Source organism: Drosophila takahashii, chromosome 2R (genome assembly GCF_030179915.1).
Source record: "Drosophila takahashii strain IR98-3 E-12201 chromosome 2R, DtakHiC1v2, whole genome shotgun sequence".
NCBI lineage: Eukaryota > Metazoa > Arthropoda > Insecta > Diptera > Drosophilidae > Drosophila > Drosophila takahashii.
Genome location: NC_091679.1, coordinates 24,720,115 through 24,740,980, shown reverse-complemented (window position 1 = coordinate 24,740,980; position 20,866 = coordinate 24,720,115). Strand labels below are relative to the sequence as shown.

The 20,866-nt window shown below is 44.7% G+C and overlaps 1 protein-coding gene across 1 annotated transcript in view; it reads right to left on the bottom strand.

The window, feature by feature from the left end:
- The window catches only part of jeb (jelly belly), a 28,679-nt gene extending 8,310 nt beyond the window's left edge, over positions 1-20,369 (bottom strand). Inside the window, exon 1 of the mRNA XM_017141951.3 lies at positions 17,282-20,369. Within this exon, the coding sequence (XP_016997440.2) occupies positions 17,282-18,707 (1,426 nt within the window). The 5' untranslated portion in view covers positions 18,708-20,369. The remainder of the gene's footprint in view (positions 1-17,281) is intronic.
- Between the last annotated feature and the right edge of the window lie 497 nt (positions 20,370-20,866).

Below are 20,866 nucleotides of genomic sequence, written 5' to 3'. Positions count from 1 at the left end.
CTAGATACATTTTAAATGAGCACCGAAGGCAGGTCAGGAGGACACTCATGTGCGACTTTAAATGCGCAAAGTGTTCATCATCTGTTCGGGGGTATGTCCTATATATTAATTAATGATGTGCCAGGGGAAGTTTAAAGTGTGCATGACGAGTCGATTGTAAATTGTAATTGTAATTACTTTAATTGCACTGCCAAAGGTCACATTTGTGTATGTTTCGCTTTTGCAACAAGAACGGAAAACGAAAAAGCCGAATAAAAAGCCGCAAAAAAGCCGCCCCATTGCCCACAAAAGTGTTAGGGCCAGAGAGCAAACAAAAGTGCGAACGGTTATTATTTGGGTTTGACGTCAAAGGCCTAAAACGCCAATTACAAAGCACACACACACACACACAGAGTGCTACGTGCTTGGCCAACACATTCAAAGCGAGGAGGCTAACACACACACACACAATTGGCACACTACAATTTTAATACAGCATACTTTCGGAGGTCTCATGCTGCAAATGACAACAAAGGCGAGTGGGTGGGCTTATCCTGCCCTCTCTTTCTGCGAGACTATCTGCCTCTCTTTCTCCGCCGGGTGACTTTTACTGTCTGTTTTCGCTGTGACCTCGCCCACCTGACCCCTTGAGTCGCCTTTGCCACAGTGGTCGCAGATCTTTTGAAACCGAACCATGGTATCTGGGCAAAAGCCCACCTGTCTCCCCCGCCCTTCCACCTTTTATCACTGCTCGTTAACCGCAATACTGTTTTTTTCGCTTTTTTTTGCGGCCGCAGCAACAAATTTTTATGTGTTTACCTTTTATTTTTGCTCTTTGTTTTGGCTCACGTAGCCGGGCGTGTGAGGGGATTCCCGGGCAAGGACGAGGCAGAGAGCTTGACCCCTGGACGCACCTTCAACCTGCTAGGCCTCTCACTCTCTCTCTCTCTCTGTCCCGCTCTGTGGCCCAAAACCCAAAGCCAAAACCTAAACCTAAACCAACTGATATTTTAGGCCAAAATGACATTGGCCATTTCGGCGCTTTTGCATTGTTAAATTTTATGGAAAATCTTGGGCCCGGGTAGGTTCAAGAGGCAGCTCCTTGAATCCTGGCTGGTAATTCGAACCGCAATAAAAATGACTGCCCCCCTTTTATGGGCTTAATTATGGGGTTTTGGCGTAATTGAAATGCGAGCTGGCTGCCACTTAACTTGTCAGAGGGGAAATCAAATTGAATTTCAGCCACATCACTCATCATCAATCTCAATAAACGGATTTTGGCTATTTATAGCCTACATCTATGCATAAATTTCGGCTTTAACTAAAGCAAGAAATGCCATTTTTCTATGGTTTTTGAATTTGCATTTAAATTGCATAGTCGTTGTTTGCATAAAGCTCGAAAGACGCTAAGAAAAGCGGCAAAATTAACTTGCCTTTGTTGCAGCCAGCCTTTTATTTTAATTTCAACAATGACTAAACTTAGTTACACACTAACACACACAGCCGCAACGGCACGAACACACACACACATACCAGCTTGAATTGTTTATAATTGGCGGTGTGTTAAAAATAAAACAAAGTCGCGTTATTTTTGTATGTGTCGACGTCGACCGACAAAAAAAGGGCCAGCAAAAGGTAGCGATTTGTATGTAAATCGTTCTTAACCAGCGACAATGCCACCCATACAAAAACTTTGCACTGGAAAAATGACTTCTGAAGTTATAGGTTTTCGATTTTAAAAATTTCCAAGACTTTAACAATTTTAAATGTCGATTATTGTGGGAAACATATTAAAAATATGGACCAATTTAAATTTAGTGCATTCTTATAAATAAATAATAAGATGTTTCACTTCTAGACTCAAAAATTTTCGAAATTATTCTGCTTGTCCCTCAGTGCAAGCACACACACACCCAATCGCCTGACTGCTGCCGGAATTCTCACATACATTAGGGCCTTAAAGGGGAAGGTAATCGCGTGCTCCGTACAGATTAAAATGCGACAAAGCAACACGACAAAAAATATTTTAAATAAAAGCGCAGCCAGCGAGGGAAGGGCGCAAAAAAAAAGGAAAACGGCTCGGCGCACACAGAAAAGTCGAAAAGCGTCAAACGCGCGGATTTGTATTATGCAGAGTGAAAAGGAGGAGGCTATCGGGAGCGAAAGAGAGGGGCGCACACCAATTAAGTCACGGCAAAATGCACGACGGAAATGTGGAAGAAACAAAACTGGGGAACCATTTTTGGCCTTTTTTTCCCGTCTACATCATGTGGCATTCACTTCGCGGTGGCGCAAAGTACGCGCTTACAGTGCGCGCCGAATCTATAAGGTTTAAAGGAAGAAGATACAAAATCATATAGAAAAGGTAAACAATTATTTCCAACTTTAAAAAATAAGAATTCAGCTTTTGAGTTATCTACTTCTCATACATTTTTAAATACATTTTAATCTTTTTTTAAATTAAATACAATTTTTTTTAATTTAAATTTTTTATAAAAGGTTTTACAATTTTGTAGTTATTATCCACAATTTGATGATTTTAGAATTTATAGAATTGCAGTAGAGTTTTATTGTCCTTAACTTTAAGGGAGGTGCTATGTTCATTAACCGTGCTGTACAGCAACAAATTTTGTTGCGGTTGACATCCGCGAAGGCTTGAACCTCCGCCGCGCCACAATGAGAAGGATAAAAGGCCACCTCGCCCCCATCCGTGTCCTCGTCATTTCCGCTTAGCTTGACGCCTTGAATAAATGGGTGAGCTTTGCTGGCATTTTCTTGGTTTTTTCGCTTTATTTCATTTTTTCCAGGGGTGGAAAGGTTTTTTTCAATTTTCTTTGGCTTTGCGGCACCTGTTGAGTGATGGCTGCGGCTAAACCAATTAATATCTAAATAAACCGAAGCGAAGCAAGCTATTTGTGCACTTTGCTTATGTGGCACAAGTACTCGCAGCAATATCCGTTACAACTGTCGCCATTAAAAAGGAGATGCAATGAAATCAGATTAGTCTGATGGCGTAATTGGCAGGTCAAATGGTGCTGGACGAAGCAAGGATAAGCTGGACATGCCACAAAAGGGGCAATCGAATAAGCCAGGTCAATTGAAGGTGCTCTGGCTGAATCACTTATTCAGGCACTAATGGGAATCGAGGATAACCAGGTGGAGATTCAATCGAATTTCGAACGATGTATCTCGTTCTCCTTACAATTCCCAGGGAAAAAGGAACAATTTACTAATTGCCGGCCATGCAGTCGACTGTGAAAACGAAGTTGGGCTTGGCCACACACACTATCCCCCCAGTCCACAAGCCACAATCGTTGTTTAACCCATAATTTCACACCCAGGCAATGGCTAATTGACAGCCCACTCGAGCCCACAGGCCAACCACCATTTCTAGTCCTCAAGGCCGTCTGCCTATGACGTCAGCCGCAATCCTCGCTGGGCTTCAAACGCGGCGGAGGCGACTCCAAAGTCCAGGCCACCGTGGCATCCCGTTGGCCGTCATGGAAATTAACCAGAAACAAGAAAGAAGAACCCGTGGATTTCTTTTTTGAATCGGCTGCAAATTAAACTCACGACTTGTCGGGATCATGCAATTTCTGGAGTACAAATAAAATGAAAACCGCTTGTTCGCCGCCAGTGGCCTTGGGGCAAATCAAAGTAATTACAGGCAAGAGAGAGTGTGTGCCAAGTGCCCCCGGCCACGCCCCCTTCGGATGGGCGTTACTGGGGGCCCGACCCGTCGCATTTTATTTATAACTGTAATGGTTATAATTTCGGGCCGGCGGTTGCTTTAATGATGATTATCCTGGTCGCTCCCCGGCATTTGCGTCAGTATATCGACAGAGGCACCAGCGCCTTGGCCCCCAGTCCCTCATGGCGGCAATCAATGCCGCTCAATAATTTAAATTGCCTTCTCGACTCGGCCACGTCTCAGGTTATTTATACAAAATTCTAAATACATTTGGCGTTTATTTCCGGAATTGGTCTCTCTCTCTCTCTGTCTCTACCCATCTCCCTCTGTGGCACTTTGGTCTAATTTCCCGGGGCAAGCATTCCTGTTTGGCGTACGTGTACGTGTACGTGTCAGACGCATTTGGTAAAACTACTTTTCGCAATTGTTTTCCTGGCATTGGTGGCCATAAAAATTTCATGTCGCTGCTGCTCGTTTTCCTACCGCTTTCCTTTGCCAAAACTCATACGGCAAAACAATCCCCTCCTTCAGGTGCTCCTAACTGGACATAAACATGTGCAAATCAACATAACTCGTGGCAGCCAGGAACACCCGACTTCCCGAGCTACCAACTTCCGAACTCCCAGCTCCCCAAACTCCCAACTGCTTTTTGGCTGGCAGCTGGTGATGTGTTTGTTTGTTTACTTTGAAGTTTTTGCTTTGGCAATTTCTCGCAAATTGCAAACTGGGACAGGAATCTCGAAAGGATAGGGTTAGGATTAGGGATCCTGGCGGCCACATGGCTCGGACTCTGCGGTGCACTGACAACATGTTTTGAACATATCACTTTTCTATATGGAAAATTATTTATAACTTTTGACATTTTTAGTGCTTTGGGGTTTTTGGGAGTTGTGAAATAGGGACGAAAGCAGGACGTACTTTCCGCAGAAAGTTTCCCTATAAGCCAACACGTTGAGCTGCACATCACCCAGCATTTCTTCATTCGCCTTCCTCACATTATTAATATTGCGAGTATTTATTTCGGAGGATGCCCACTGCTGGGCACGTAGTCCGCTTAGCTGCAGACTTTTCATTAACACCAAGACAACGCCTTTGCCCGCCGACCAGAAGGTGAATCGGAGCTGGGAAAAGTTTCATTAAAATTGCTGTAGCTACCGCTGGGCTGGTCGAAAAGTTGCACTGTAATTTTCCACACAATTTTCATTTTTCTTCTTTTCTGCTGCCTCGAAACCTGACGTAAACTTTCCGCACAGCATCTCTACGAGTGGCTAAAAATAGGCAGTGAAATATATATAAAAGTCGGGTGGAAATGCGGACGAAGGCCGCTTAAACTTTTAAGGCAAGTTTATGCCTTGTTTGGGCGCTATGACAATAAAACTTTTGCTTTTTTCTTTCCCAGCCACGCAACTTACCTGCGCGCTTAATGCCTTTATTTATATTTACGATGGACTGAGAGTTTTTATTGTGAAATTTACTCTACTCTGCACTTGGCGGGGGAGCGATATGAAAAGTTTTGATTATGCTCCGATCCCCCGAAAAAAGAAAAGCGGAATCCAGGGGTCTACTTAGTTACTTAATTTCCTCGCGACATCCCCCAGCACTTGGCCAGGTCTTAGCCTTGGAATAGGTCCTCTCGTCCTCCGAGGGGAGGCTGAAACAAAGGGAAAGCAGGGGCGAGACGAGGGAAGGGACTCTCGAGGGGCTGGGGCCAAAGGTGCAGCCAAGATGTCGACTGTCAAATGACACAATGCCAGGGGAGTTCAGCCCCCGTTGACAGTTCCCAGACGGCAGCCACTTAAGTACCAAAGAGTGCGCACCTTTGGCAATATTAATAGCCAGGCCGGGGAAAGGAAGCGAAGGACGGCAAGTGCAGCAGACAAGTGCAGGCTTCCACCTTCAGAAGGGTGGCCTAAACGACGAGAGGACGTCCTGGCAACACTGGCAACTCGCAGATGAAGCTGAGCAACCCCAAGAGCACCCAGGGCTTTTCATTAGCCTGCCAGTTCCATCCCCTTCCGCTGCCACTCCCTCTCCCCAATTTCCATTCCCCACCCGGCTCCCCCATTTAATTTCCTGGCCAAACTCAATTTGAACTCTGACCTTAGCTGGATTTAGACAGCCGCACGCCGCCGCCTGCCTTGGCATATTTTAGAAAACTGTCAAGCGTTGCAAATGGGTAAACAAGATGCTAACCGGCTGATATAGGACAAGACTAGGCGGCCAGTGACGGGAACTGTGACCGAAACCAGTGACTGAAAGCTCTTGTTCCAAAACAAAAAGAGAACGAATTTCTGGAAAATTGTTGCACTCAAATCTATGAGTATACTTCAACAGGCACAGATGACTTTGAGTGCAGGAAAGAGGATATTTCACTTTGAAAACAAATCCTATTACGGTGAAGGTATTTCGTCAATAAAGCTAGCAACTTTTCAAGAAATGCGTAAAAGGTAAGGAGCGAACACAAGTGGAAGGCACTAAAAGAGCACAAGTATATCAATTTAGCAAAGGAAATACTTTGATTAAACAATGAGAAAGACAGTCAAACACAATAAATATATCTGAAGCAAGCATATAATTCAATAAAAGAGTATTTTACCTCTCTTCTTTTTGTTTAATCGACTAATTGAAGTACCTACATATGTATAAAAATTAAAAATGCTGAACTCACATGAATAAAGTCTAAAAAAAATCCAATGGAAAAATTCAAAAGTGTGTGCTTCAAATTTGAATGATTGATATGATGGCATTGCAGCAATTAAGACACATAAAAACAAGATAGCATAATTAAAATCAAATTGAATTTATTAGCTTCGATGCAATAAATCCATTTAGAATGTTGCTTTTTTTTATAGAGCTTGGCAGCTCAAGTATCGAATACAGTTTTGGTCAACTGTTAATTTAGGATGAGAATGTTTGTGTTAAATTTTTTCAGAATAATTAAAATCAAATTGAATTTATTAGCTTCGATGCAATAAATCCACTTGGAATGTTGCTTTTTATTTTATAAAGCTTGGCACCTCAAAAATCGAATAGAATTTTGGTAAACCGGTTATGTGAAGTGCCATTGATTTTTTATATTTTACTAACTTTATAAGCTTCTAACTGGAAAGTATTTTTAGTAAGCCGATTAGTTGAACTGCCACTGCTACAATTTGCCCAAGCTGATGTTGCACTTCGGAAATCACGGAAATGATTTCAAGATCCCAGCCCGGTGAATGGTGAATGCCAGTCCTAACAGGATTCAAATGTCCCACGCCTTCTTGTGTTCTTAACGGAGACAGGCCTCCCAAACCCCGGTCCCGCCCCCTCAACGCCATTTGACCTCTTCCCCACCCCGACCCCTCGACACCCTGAGCCATGTTCATTCATGGACATCGTCCGCTCAGCTCGGTTCCCATCCGTTCCGAACCGGCTGGCTTTTGTTTTGCTGGCAGCTTTCGCATTGTAGCCACTGTCACAGCCAGGCCAAGTCCCATTCATGTGGCCAGAACCAGCCGTCCAGCAGAAATCCCACTCCCTCCACCGAAACCCATTCACATTGTCATTCTGCCGTGTTTGTTTATGGCTTACGCAGTGGCTCAAGTGTTTGGGTCCTGTGTTTGCGTTTTGTTTAGTTTTTGATTGGAAAACAATGCTTCAGCCTGAATGAGTGGGTGTCCGTCCAGGCGGGTGATTTTCCAGGAGGCCACGACGACCTGGATGGCTCTTCTGATGGCCAAACTCGATTTGGAATCGTTATATTAAAGAATTGGCCACGTCACTGGCAGCCTGGAATACATTATTCAGCTAGTGCCGCGCAAATTGAATTATGTAAGTCTGGGTCTAGCCAGAATTGAAGGAAAAGTGCGTATCGGCACTTTTGTGACCTCATTACCCCACAAGCACTCAAAGAAAAGTGAAACAGTGTACCCTCCTTTCAACTTTTCTCAAAAAGCAGTATAGACCCAAAAAAACTTGATATGAAACGATGATCAATTTAATGTTAAGTGGTATCAATTTGAACTTGATTATTGCTCTCTTGTTCGAAGTCAGAGAAACTCCGAGAGAGAGAAAAATTGGTATTGCATGGTAAAACGATATGCGTATTAATACCAGAAATTAACTATGCGAATATCTATTTGATCGTGTTTTTTTTGCACACAAAAAAAAACACGTCGCCGTAAAATCGATAAGTCCAGGTAATTTTCTGGTTATTCCTACTCATATCGTTTTTACCTGAAATATTCATAAAATTTACATTAAATAATATCATTTTGCCGAATTCTCTCTCTCGGAGATTCTCTAACTTCGAAAAAGAGCGCAAGAATCAATATGGCGACCAAAATGACATGAGTGGAAGCGAGAAAGACTGATTCGAAATTCGAACTGACGTACTTCAAGCATGTTTTCTCGCTCGCACTAGTGTACGCTTTGGGCAGTAATAAGATTTTTTACATTTCGAACATATCACATTTACCTGGCCCCAAATCAAGTTAAAAATGATCTTAAAAAAGGTCAAATTGACCTACGATTCATATCTAGTTTTTTTTGGGTGTGCGTACAATGCTTTTTCTAAGAAAACAAGATTGAATTAAACCTATTAAGTATAACAAAAAACTATTTTATTTGATGGGGGTTTTCGAGTACATTTTCCACTCTGAAGAAGCTTTCGACCAGCTTATCCATTGCTCATTTGTTGCGAAATAAATAAACTGTTGCTGGTCAGGATTTCGAGGTACGTGTATAAGTAAATGGTGTGTATACAGACATGCCGCTCCACCTGAGTATTTGCTTAGCCATGAAGCGAGGATTTAAGTGCGGAGGCCGTCTTAAAATGTTCCTCCCCGCGGGCAGACATAAAGCCTTGCGAACGATTTCTTCTGCCGGTCTTTTGTCAACTCACCTGCTTAATGTAAGGCGACAAGGACAGACAATAAATTAAACATGAGGAATCTCGTGGCCAGGCGTATTAGTATTATTCTTGGGCTCGAAATAAATTCAATTTGACATGGTGTGCATCCATTAGCAAAGTTCGTGGCTATATTTGGTCTACGCACACGACCCGAATTGACAGCCCGAGGTCATTTGGTGGAGTCACCTACTGGCATATTAATGCAGAAACTTCCAGCTGGCGGAGATTGCGAATTGCGGATGGCTAAGATTGCGATGGCGATGGCGATGGCGTTGACGACGTGTGCGGGTTCTGCTGGCTCGGCCTTTCTCGGAATATAAATCTTATTTAATTGCAAACCAGCTGTCAATTTCAACTAAAGCCCTCTGCTGGCTTGGGAAATCAGGCGGTGACAGGGAATGACATTTATTCGCCAGTCGTTGGCCGCAGACATTGTGGTCTGGATTAAGCTTTGAGCTGGATTTATTCGAGCTTAAAGATCTCGCCAGCTGACTTCGTTAGCGATTCACTGGCCATGGAAATTATCCTTGCAGCATTTATTTGTTCACTGCCAAAGGTCAATTTGATTTTGAGCAAGGGGAAATCCCCTCCCTCTCTCTGACAAAACAATTGCTTTTCCTCTCGACCTTTCCGGCTTTCAGCTCTCCTATATCCCGGTATTTTCTGCTCCCCTACAGGTGTGGCATTTTGTTTTCTCTAGGCAAGCGACGGGCAACAAGTGTTGGGCTGGCATTTTCCATCCCCACACTTTTCACCAGGCCATTTTCAGCGTTTCCAGCCAGCGTTTTCTGGCAACTGTTTGCTTTTCTTTCTGCCCCCTGGCTTTCGGATACCTAAATGTACTGAAAGATATTTCTTTGAAAACTGACTAGCCCTTAAGAAGTAGGGAATTTATCTGTAGGGGAGAGTTCTGTAAATCTATAAGTCTATTTATTAAAACTAAACAATTTTATTATTTTTTTTTTTATTTACTAATAAGTAAAAAGCTGTTTAAGTTGTGACACTCGTGTGTCATTTTTTCCTGAAGAAAAAAAAAATTTTGTTTTAAGCTAAAAGACTAAGGGTTGATTGGTGGTACGGATTTTTTCTCAGTGCTTACACTGAGGACTAAGAAAAATGTACCAGCACACACGTTTCGCAAACGATGGCGGCCGAAGCCAATGATTGATGGAAAAGTGTCTGCAGGTTTTGTGCTCGTGGGCGGATGGGTGGCGCAAAAATAATATCTTCCTTTGTGTCTTTCAGCTAAATTGCTTGCGAATTAAAATAAACAAAACCCGGCATAAATATTGCATAATTTGGACCCATACCCAAATCCGAGTCCAAACCATTTCACTTATTACACGACAATGACGATGATTATGCGAGAACTGGGGAGCGGGAGCGGCTAGATCGATGAGCTGGGAAAAGGTCAGCCGGCAGCGTTTCGGGAAGAAAAGCGCCAGCACTCTCGGCTCTGGTTTTGAATTCTGCGGCAGCTTGTTCCAGTATCCAGTATCCAGTACCCAGGATCCCGGGACCCTTTCGCCGTATCTCTTTCTAGACCGACGGAGCTCCTGCTAAATTATGCATGCAGCTGTGTGAGTGCCAGCCTCATTATGCACGGCTGCTGCGAGTTGCCGGCCCGGAAGCCTTTAAGTAGGCAGCTCCCAAAACCCCCAGTCCCAGTCCCTCTAACCCCAATCCACCGACTTGGCCAAGAGCTCTCCGCTTTCTTTGCTACTTTTCCAGTGCTTTTTCCACTTTTTTCCACTTTTTTAATTTCAGTTTTCAGTGCTGCCATGCATGCGACATGCTGAAGTGATGCAGCCAGCACCTTAAAGTAGGCCCTGCTGATGCTGTCGGCTTAAATAAGCCATAATTTGCATTAGCATGACTATGCACTTGGCTACAGTGTCTCCTAGGAGTACACACACACACTCGCCTCGACTCGCCTGCTCCAGTTTTCACTGTTCGGTGGTCTATGGATTTTTATTGCGTTTGATTTCCATGACCTGTGACGCACATGGAACGGCAACTATCCCCACTTCCCTTGGGCGAAGTCCCCATCTAAAAAACTGGCGGCATATGTCATTCGAGTGTGTGCGCTCTTGAGAACTCTGCCAGTCTGCCAGCCAAATTTGTATCCTCGCAATTGTTCTTGGACTCTTTTTGGGTTCGCCACCCAATCGCCCATTCCAATTTGACATTTTCAAGGACACGGACGACTGCGTATCTGCGTAATTCCGAGTCCTAGGAGGTCACACTCAACTCTTTTAGGGTCGGGAGAAATTCTGGGATGTGACAAACATTTGACGCACTCCGAAAAAGTGATGAATGAGGTACAAGGTTCTTTAAAAAAATTTTCCTTGCTCAATAAAAAATCAAAGCAAATTGCGTAGAATACTTCTAAGTAAACTTTTTGAAATAATTATGAGTACATATGTATTTTTTAGCAATTTGAAGTATTCCGGATTTCGTAAAGTGCAACGCCTACATTTCTGTTGGCAGTTATAATTATGCAGCGAGTTCGGTTACAGGATGAGTTCCTTTTTTAGATCCCGTGGCTGACATGCGTCATTTACCATTTTCGACGTGACTGTGGACCAATTAAAAAACTCAGGTTTAAATATCAATATACAAACAAATGGAGTATAATTAAATTGCAATTTGCGTGGATGCACCAGGGGCTTAATCTATTATTAAAAGCTAGAACTGCACGTTCATTAATTGTCTGAATTAAATTAACTTCTTTAAAAATATGTGTAATTTAAAACACTGTTAGTCATACAAAATCTAAAGAACAAACTCTAATGCGGATTTTTTTCTTCCATTTAAGGGTAATAAAACACATATTATTCAAATGCAGAGGAGCTTCCTTTATCTCACACTATTCTCCTTCTAAATATACACATCCAAGAATCCGTCTAAGTATAGCCAATAAATAAGCCATTATTCATAAGCCAAGCAGGCCAATTACGTGAAGCTGCTAGCACTTGGTTAATTTTACGCTCACTTGGAGCTAAAACAAAGGCAAAGGGCGCTGATGGGGGAACCCGATGAATTAAGGAACTGCCTTCGTCCTGTTCGCTCTCTACCCCTCTCTTTCTATCTCTCTCTTGCCGACCCTCTCTACTCTACTCACATATTCCGCAATTCATTCATAAATTCCGCGTCAGCTCACAACTCATTAAGCACGCCGAGGATACAACAAGGATACCTACTATGCCGCAACTACCCGCACTTACTTGCCTGCCGCCTCCTGATTGCATTGCATCATCTTTTGTGGCTCTCTCTCTCTCTCTCTCTCTCGCTCCCACTCTCCCTCTCTCTTTTCTCGCCCCTTTGGGTAAATATATCATAAGCAAAAAGTCCTTGACGCTTCATTGACTAAAAAATTCTAGCACAAGCACACACACTCACACACCCACACTCTCGCGCGATTACTCAGCCACATTTATTTGCCGAAGAGTTTTACTGGTTTTTCTGTTTTTCTTTTCGCTCTTCATTACGGATGACTAAGAGCTGACTGGCCAAATAGGATATACTATATATATACTTATATATACATGATGCGGCCCGGTCTCCAGTGTCTTATTATAGATTTTGGCCAAAAATCTCCGCCTTGGTGTGGTTCATTATTGCCCCATAGTTGATATTTATGCAGTGCTCGCAGCTAGCTGGCCATGTTTATTCAGCAGCATGCCACAATCCTTTAGCCACTTTGCCCAGATTCATACACTACTCCCGGCCATATAGATATAGATGTAGATATAGTATATGGCATGTGGGCATAAGTATAAGTGTGTCAGTCTCTCGCATCCCAGACGACCGTTCTGTGACGCAAGAAGAAAGCAAAACTTTGGCCAGCTTTTGGGCTGCTGTCGTCAAACTGGCTGAATGAGCCACCATCACGCACACTCTCACCCAGACAATTGGCCTGCTCAATGGCCGCGTAGACCCCTCTTTTGGCCCCCCTTTCGACACCCCTCGTCCTGTGCTTACGCTAATGTAAATATTTTCCCCCAGCTTCGTTGTTGTCGTGTGCCACAATTATATATGCAGGCCCGGTCCATGGGAAGGGGGGCTCTACGTCTAAAAGCTGTAAAATCCCCCACCATCTGACTGAATGACAAACCGACTAAATGACTAACTGACTGACTGACTGGATGCTGGCGATGATGTCATCGTTTATTGATTCATCCACTGGCTGGCCAGCCTCGCTGTCCACTTCCAGCACGTTTCTGTTTATTTTTGGCCAGTGCATTAAGTCAAAAGGCTAATTTGCCGGGCCGAAACGGTCTGGGCCCAAAACTGTGTCCACCTCATTAACAAATTCAGTGTGTGGGCGTGACCGGGGCGTTATTGCTTCCAGTTCATTTGGCCGCCTGCAATGCAAATTGGGGGTCTGGGCATGCCCCCTAATTAGCCATGGGCCAGGTTGTGGATTTAAGGCCCGAATGCTGGAGCGTTCAGGGGAATGACGCTTAAATTGGCAGCGAGAGTATTTTAGGCGCCTCCAGAAAATGTCAAAAGTGTGCCCTGCCATTGGCATTGATATACAAGAAAAAATCTCAGTAGGTCAAAGGCCATTGCGTATACGCAATAAGAGTGGCCCCAAAAGAAAAGCTAAAAATCCATAAAACTTTAACATAAAATGTAGATAGACATGACGTGTGTGTGCCATAGATAAAGTATTTCATTTTATCACAATGCCAAACATTTTCCTCAACTATATAATTACTATAATTAATTGTTTACATACCTGAAGCTGTTGTTTAGAATAAACCAAGTGATTGTACTCGAACAAATGTCCGACACATTTAATAAGCTTTGTTTATATTTGCTTTTGATATACAAGTAGATAAGCATAATAAACAGTGATCAAAAGTAAGAGTTATTTTTATAATCGAAAAAATAACAAACAAATGTTCCCTTTCATTAAATGAAGTTTAATAGTCATTTATAAAAAAACTGGCTTGTTTTAATGGTGATTTCCTGCTTGTTTAAATTAATTTGATTTATTAATGGGACTTATTTATTTTTTAAAACACATTTTTATAGGCAGTAGACATTGAGACAAAGGTGAGAAGCCTTTACCAAAAATAAAAGGTTTCTGGTTTTTTAAGCGTGTTAAAGGTCTTAGAATAAATAAGCTAAGAAGCTTATATTTTTACAAACCAAAAAATGTTTTCCCAACTCCTAGAATCAATCAAAATCCGTATTTTTAACAAAAGATTAAAGAGGGTTGCCGTAGAAATCAACCAATCTGTCTGCGAAAAGCCCTGTGGTTGCCCATTTTTGTCTGATCTGTCGCTGCTCCTCAAGAGTCCTGCAAATCGGCCATTTGCATATCTATGCCCGATTATGGGGGCACACAGCCACCGAAGTGGAAAGTGGAAGGAGGTGGAACCCACAAGTTGCGGCAGACAACCTGTCGCTGTGGTAAAATTTTCCATCCGCTCGGCTGCAGCCGCAACACGCACATGACGCGGAAAATGGGAAAGGGGGTGGCCACTGACACCAAGACAGCTAGACAGACAGACAGACGGACGGACAGGCTGATAGACGCATCTCCAATATCCATTTCCAGCTAATTTGCGTAATATTTGACAGGAGCGAGGGGTAAGAAGGAGACATCGATGAGGAAGGTCCGCCGTCCACACAAATTGATGATCTTTTCGCCGCCAAGTGGCCACTTGAGGACCGAGCGGTCCTCAAATTACAAATTAAATCAACCGCCAGGGTATGAAAATGTTAGTTTTGAGTGTGGGGGAAAACTAAAGGCGTGCGCACACACACTCGCACGCCCGCGGGAGCACACGCACAGGATATGGGCGTGGGAGCGAGGACTCGTCAAACGGAGGCGTCTGTCCTCTCCTGTCCGGTCGGACCTCGGCCTCGGACCCCCGGGGTGTTGTTACTAAATTAGCTGGAAACCGGACCAGCAGGATCGTAAATTGTGAACGCGTTTTAATGATGTCAAGTTGTAAACGCAGCCGCAGGTTTCCCGGGAAAATGTGTGACGGTTTTCTTTTTTTTACGTTTTTCGGGGGCAAACGCCCAGAAGCAAACTCTTTCGGTCATCAGGGACCAGAAAGTGTATTAGGACTTTAAGTGGTGTTGTTAGTCAAAAGGACATGTGAAGTAGATTTTTAAAAAATTCCTTTATTTTTAGTGTCAGGGATCGTAAGTCATTTTTTATAAACTGAAAACTAAAACACAATTACTTCAAAATATATTAGTTTAACCAATAAATTAAATTAAATTACAAATGAAAGTTGGATTCGAGAGATCTAAATATTTACAAATACTTTAAATGTTAATTTTAGTTAAAAAAGCATTTTAAATTCCTTTTAACGATATGATTTTGGAGATTTCTATCCCTAGATACCGTTTTTTGTTTTTGGCCACATGTGGGCGGCTCTGACGGCGCTCTTCTCATCTGGATAATCGTTTTCCAGTGTAAACACTTAGGGGGACCATTGTAATTTTCCCAACTACCCAACTACCAGCGAAAGTGTGAAGTGAGGAGCGGCGGGTGGCAAGCGTTGACGTTTTCACAGCTGACACTTGATGACGCTATGCGGAAATAAACAAACACACACACGCACGCAGAAATGTGGGAAAAGCGGAGCTGCTGGCAAGGAAAAATTCGAAATAAGAAAATGCGAAAGTGAGAGAGAGACGGAGACCGAAGGCAGCGACAGCCATAACAATGAGGAAAATTGTGCAAACATGCGCATAAAATGAAAACTCATTGATTGTCTCATATTGAATTTGCGCTACATCTCTCAATCTGCAAAAACCTTGCCAAATCAATTGTGCAAAGATGGGAAAATCAACCGAGAAAGGGGAGAAAAGTGAAAGAGCCAGGAAGCTACGGACAATAAGGTAATCCAATTTAATTTAATTGGCTAATCTGTTTCCAGGAAACTTTTACTCATTGGGTTAAAGTTTTCCCTTTGTGTGTCAAAGTAACCTGAAATTAACTTGAAATTATCAATGGAATAAAAACAAATAACTTTTCAAAATCAGATAAGAACAAGGAAGTATTATAATCTAGAGACATTTCATAACTGGCATTTAATTTTATAAAAACCGATTTCATAACAAGCAATTATCATATTAATCTGGAAAAAATAAAACGTTACTGAATCACCACATTTACTTACACATGGTAATTCATTTAACAGTATTAATACAAATGAATCCATTTTAATTGAATCGCTTTAATTATAAATGCTTAGTATAGATGTGGATGCAATAAATTGAAGAGAATGACAAATTCCCAGAGGCGGAAACCGAATTGTGGGTCGATTGGAAAATTCGAGCTGGCAGAGTAGTGGTTATCCTCTGCCTCCGTTGCTGGGCAGGCCAGCAATGAAATCGCATTTAGCTCACGGCCATAACGATGTCGCCATTAAACTTGAAAGTGTTAATTAAAAATTAAAATTGATTGTCCAACTGGACCAGGACCAGGACCAGGACCAAAGCAGCCTTCTTCCTCCGCTTCCTATCCAGACCCAACTTTCTCTAAGCGCATTCCGTATTCATGGCGAACATCAAAACTTGTTGTAAAGTAATTTAGCCAGCCAAGTGATTAACAACGGCCGAAATGGAGGAAAGCCAAGGACGAACTTCCACGCAGCCTCACTCCATCCGTTGGCCTCCGACTAATTTGCTAAATGCAATGGCCAAAAATAACGGGCTGAAAAGTTGGCCAAACTGCCGAAAATAGCTGCAAAAACTTTTCCGCTTCGGCCATTGTTGACAAATGATTTAGTGACAATCTATTAAACGCCCGACGATTGATGATTGATGAGCCGGCCGCCCACCAGCCGGCTAAAAGGATTAAATTGCACCGCCTTGGATCATGAAATATGCAGGAGTTCGTTCGCCAGGAATAATACTCGTAAGACGGGCCGTAATGAAACGGGTAAATACACAAAGGTATACGCGCTTATAACTGCCGCAAAATAAATAAGGACGGAAATAGAGCGATTACGGCCTGTCCTTGGGGACCTGGCCTACTTGGTTGGGGTTTAGAGCCTCGAGGTTCGAACCCGAAAAAACAGTCTCACACAGAAAATGGGTATAAGTACACAAGAGGGTCAAGTGCGGGCTTCACTCGATTCGACTCGAATAAAATTAACACGACATGAAACGCAGAGATATTGGAAAGATATTGACCGACTATTGTTGTTTTCTAACCCTCTAACACGCATTTGTAAATCAACTATGACGGAGTAATTACGATACACTGGACTTAAATATCTATTTCGGTCCTATTTGATTTAGATTTATTAACTTTCTTTGGGACCCATGAACCCATTATGAACCCATGAATTTAATATTTTTAACCTTAGAGAGATTGAATAATTTAAGGTTTGCGATCTTTTTATAGAACTACTAAGAACTAGGCATCCAGTTTGATATTCTATTTTAGAAATCCAAAGTTTCCGATCATTAAATAAATTGCAAGCGCAGTTGGTTAATATAATGCGGGGAGAAAGTTCTGGGCCTTCGTGCTGCGCTTTGGGGAGTTATGGCGTTAAGTGGAGGTTTGATTGGATCGAATTAATGCCGGGCAGCCGGCTAAAGGTCACAGGTGGAACCGGCCGATGATTGGTTCCATCGATTGCCGCCCGCCCCATGGCAACCTTATGGCCTAACCCCTATACCCAACCACCAGTGGACATATTTATAAGTATTCGAGTGTTATATATCTAAAAACTCACCGATTTGTGGCACATCGTACTGCCGTTGACCGCGGGCGGTGCGCAGCATCAGCTGGCTGGCTATGCTGTGGGACATGGGTGACTGCGCGGAGTAGCCGCCTCCTGCAGATCCCACTGATCCCGCTGAACCGGATCCGGATCGCTTGTGGCTGGGATCCTTTTTGTCCTGCGGTGTCTGCTGCTCCGCCTGCTGCTTGGTTATTCCATCGCCGGTTGTTTGCTTGCCGGCGGAGGTAGTTCCCTCTTTAGGGGGCTTCTCGGTGTCCTTGGAGCCGGAGCGACTGGATGGCTTGGGGTGCTTGCTGGCCGTGGCCTCCGAGTTGGCCGAAAGCGATAGCTTTCCACTCCGTTGCGGCTTGAAGTGCTGGGCGAAGATCTGGCGCTGCAACTGTTTCTCTGCCTCGGGACTGTGAGCGATTCCCTGGCCATTCCTCTTCCTGGCCCACTTTTGCTGAACCCTGATGTTGTAGTTACCGGGGCCATGGGCCTTGCCCTTGTAGGGGGCGTCTCGCTGCTCCTGCTCCGCCTCGAAGAGCTGCTGCAGGGAGTCGGGTGCGCCCAGTTCCAGCTGTTCCAGCGTTCGGTAGGGATTCTCCGGGAGCGACTCCTCCTCCAGGCCGTGATACTGGTAGGCATCCAGTTCCCGCAGCAGCTCGTCCTCGCCCAAGTGCGGCTGCAACTGCTCCTGTTCCTGCTCCAGTTCCGAGAAGTCATCGAAGTCGCCGTAGGAGTGCAGTGGCTCGTAGAGCGCCTCGGCAGGCTCCTCCCTGTCCGCCGGCTGCACCACTCGACCGTAGTACTTGACGGGCCTGTTCTCCAGGTCCCTCAGCTGCTCGTAGTCCTGCTCCAGGCTGATCGGAGTGGGCGGCTGTTTCTGGACATTGCCGAAGATGTAGCCCCGGGCGGCCTGCTGCAGCAGGGCGGGATAGTCGCCCACGTCCAGCTCCTCGCTGGGCTGCATCTGTATGCGGCCGGCGATGAAGGGATGGCCGCGGTGATTGCCATTGCCGTTGCCCGCCGGCTGTTGCTCCGCCGTCTGCTTGGCGCGGGCGAGGAGCATCAGGCGTTCCCGCTCCAGCTGGGCCATGTCCGCTATCTCCTTGTTCAGCCGCACGGTGGTGGCATCGAAGGCGGCCGCAGCGGCGGACCTGTGGCCATGTGGTGACCCCGATCCACCGCCCGGCGGAGATCCTCCGGGATGCTGCTGGTGCTGCTGCTGCTGCGAGGGAGCCGTCTGCCAGGCGGCGGACACTCCCGTCGAGGGTCCCAGCGGCTGACTGGGCACCTGGACCGCCTTGGCCTCCCCCAGGGACTTCTCGCCGTTGCCGTTGCCATTGCCATTTCCGTTTCCGCTCAGGTGGAGGGCATAGAGGCCGCCCTGGATGAGCAGGACGCAGAAGAGCGTCTGGGCCAGCGAGCAGAACATTTTCCGTTTGTTGGTCTGGCGCAGCTTCTCGATTAGACGGCTTATCTTGGCGGTTCGGGGTGGGTTTACCAGGGGGAATACAATTGGGGGCGGGGGGTCTTGGTTTTTTGATGATAGAGTGGCAGGTGGTTTTTTTGGGGCTGGTGGTGGGGAAAAATCCCAGTGCTAAGAGCCTTCTCTGGATTGTTTCTCTATGGGTTTTCGATGCTTTTCACACGGCTTTTTGGCTGGGCCTCTAGGCCCCACACCACTGACCAACACTGTGCCGGCCTAGGCCTGGCATTGCACAACACTGGCCGATCCGGTATCGGACTTTTCCGAGCTACCGACTTTTCCGCTTTTTCTGGCTGCCTTTCAACGGCCCTTTCTTGTCGTTGTGTGTGTTTTTTCCCCCCGTCTTTCGTCGCCCTTTGTTGCCCTGCTGCCAAGTTTGTTTTGCGTTAAGCTGTGAAGTTCTTGCAGCCTTAGACAAAATCAATAATCAATTGTCTACTCTGGCCGGGGAGTTTGGGTTTCGCTTGGGTAGGTGAAGTCGGAAAGTCGGAGTTGGTATAGGTATGATGGGTACACATATATGGGTATAGGTATATGGCCGTTTGAACCTGGTTGTTGGCCTCTGACAACAACTAGTTGCTGTCTTCCGTCGGCTTTTCGGTTAGCAATTCCAGTTCCTTGGAGTTTTGATTTTACTTTTTATTTTAGCAGGCCTTTGGGTTAGCTTTTCTTCACTGGCCAGTCATTCGTTTGTATGATTTCGTAGCTTATTAGTTAGTTTTTCCGCGGCACTTTGGTTTTCCCTCTTTCGCTTTTTGAGCTGCTCACTTTTTTTTACTTTTGTTAAAATGCAACGAATATTTATGTTGTATAATTTGTATATTTTGTAAGCAGTTGAACAAATATTTTGTTTTTTTTTTCTTTTTGTTATTAATATTTTTAAGGAACTTTTAGCACTTTTCGTGTTTAGCTCTCTCAGCTTGCGGCACTTAGTTTCTTTGGGGATTGTGGTTGGATAACTTTTGCACACGAGTCACTGCACTTGGATAGGGAATATATCTTTGGATATTTTTCGAAAATATTGTTTTGGGTTTCCTGGGAATAATTTCGTAATTAGCTTTCTTTTTTCGTTTTTTTTCCGAAAACTTTCCCTTGTTTTGGGTGAGTGTGAGTGGTGTTTTGTGGACTAGCTTTGCTTCTAGTGTTATTTTCTATTTTATCGGCTGCCTCCAAGAGTGTTCCGCACGTTTGAACCGACGAGCAAGGACTCGTCGTGTCGTCTCAGCAGGATTTGCCTGTTTGTCTGCCTTTTGCTTGGCCGCCTGACGCGTGTCCCTCTGCCGCTGCCGGCGTCGCAGTCGCTGCCTCGGCCGACGTCGCTGCCTTTCCTCAAGGCGTTTCGTATTTCCACTTTATGGCAGTCGTAGTCGTACTCGCACTCGTACACCCACTTCCTTCGCGCCCCGCCTCGAATTTCACTCCTCGGACAACTGGCTGCTGGGTCCTCTGCGCTCTCTCTTTCTCCTTGCTCCTTTCCCCTGCCTCCTTTCTCCGCTTTCTCCTGCTCCTTCTCCTGCTCCTGTTCCTGCTTCTGGTTCTTCCTCTTCTCTGGGCCTCAGCTTCAGCTCCGGCGTTTTGCTCTCGGTCAGCGGGAAAACTCGAGCTCGAAACGACTGTTCGCTCTATACTGAGCGCTACGCCCGCTCAACCACTTGTTTTCAACCAGCCTCATGTGTAGAGTTTTTCCCGAAGTCTAACGGGAAGAGAGTGAGAGAGAGAGAGAGCGAGAAAGCGAAACAGAGAGAGTGCCTGATCCTGCGCACTTTGTACCGTTACCGGCATCACCGACTCCCATTTTCCCATTTTCCCATTTCCCAGCTGCCATATGATTTGCGGTCACCACTTTGCGTGGGTCGCACGGCGTCGGGATCCATCGTTTTGGCGGGGAATTTCCCCAGTTCGATTCGAAATCGTGGGTAATCCCATTTCGCTGTCATCATCTAATGCTCCTCTAATCCCAAATACCCGCCAATCACCGAATGCACCTTTTACTGGGTTATCCCGAGATTGTTGTGCTTTCCTGTCGCAATAATCAATGGTGGGAAATAAAGTGAGACCGCAAGTTGGGTTAGTCCCGAGATAAGTATTTCATTTACTTAAAGGAC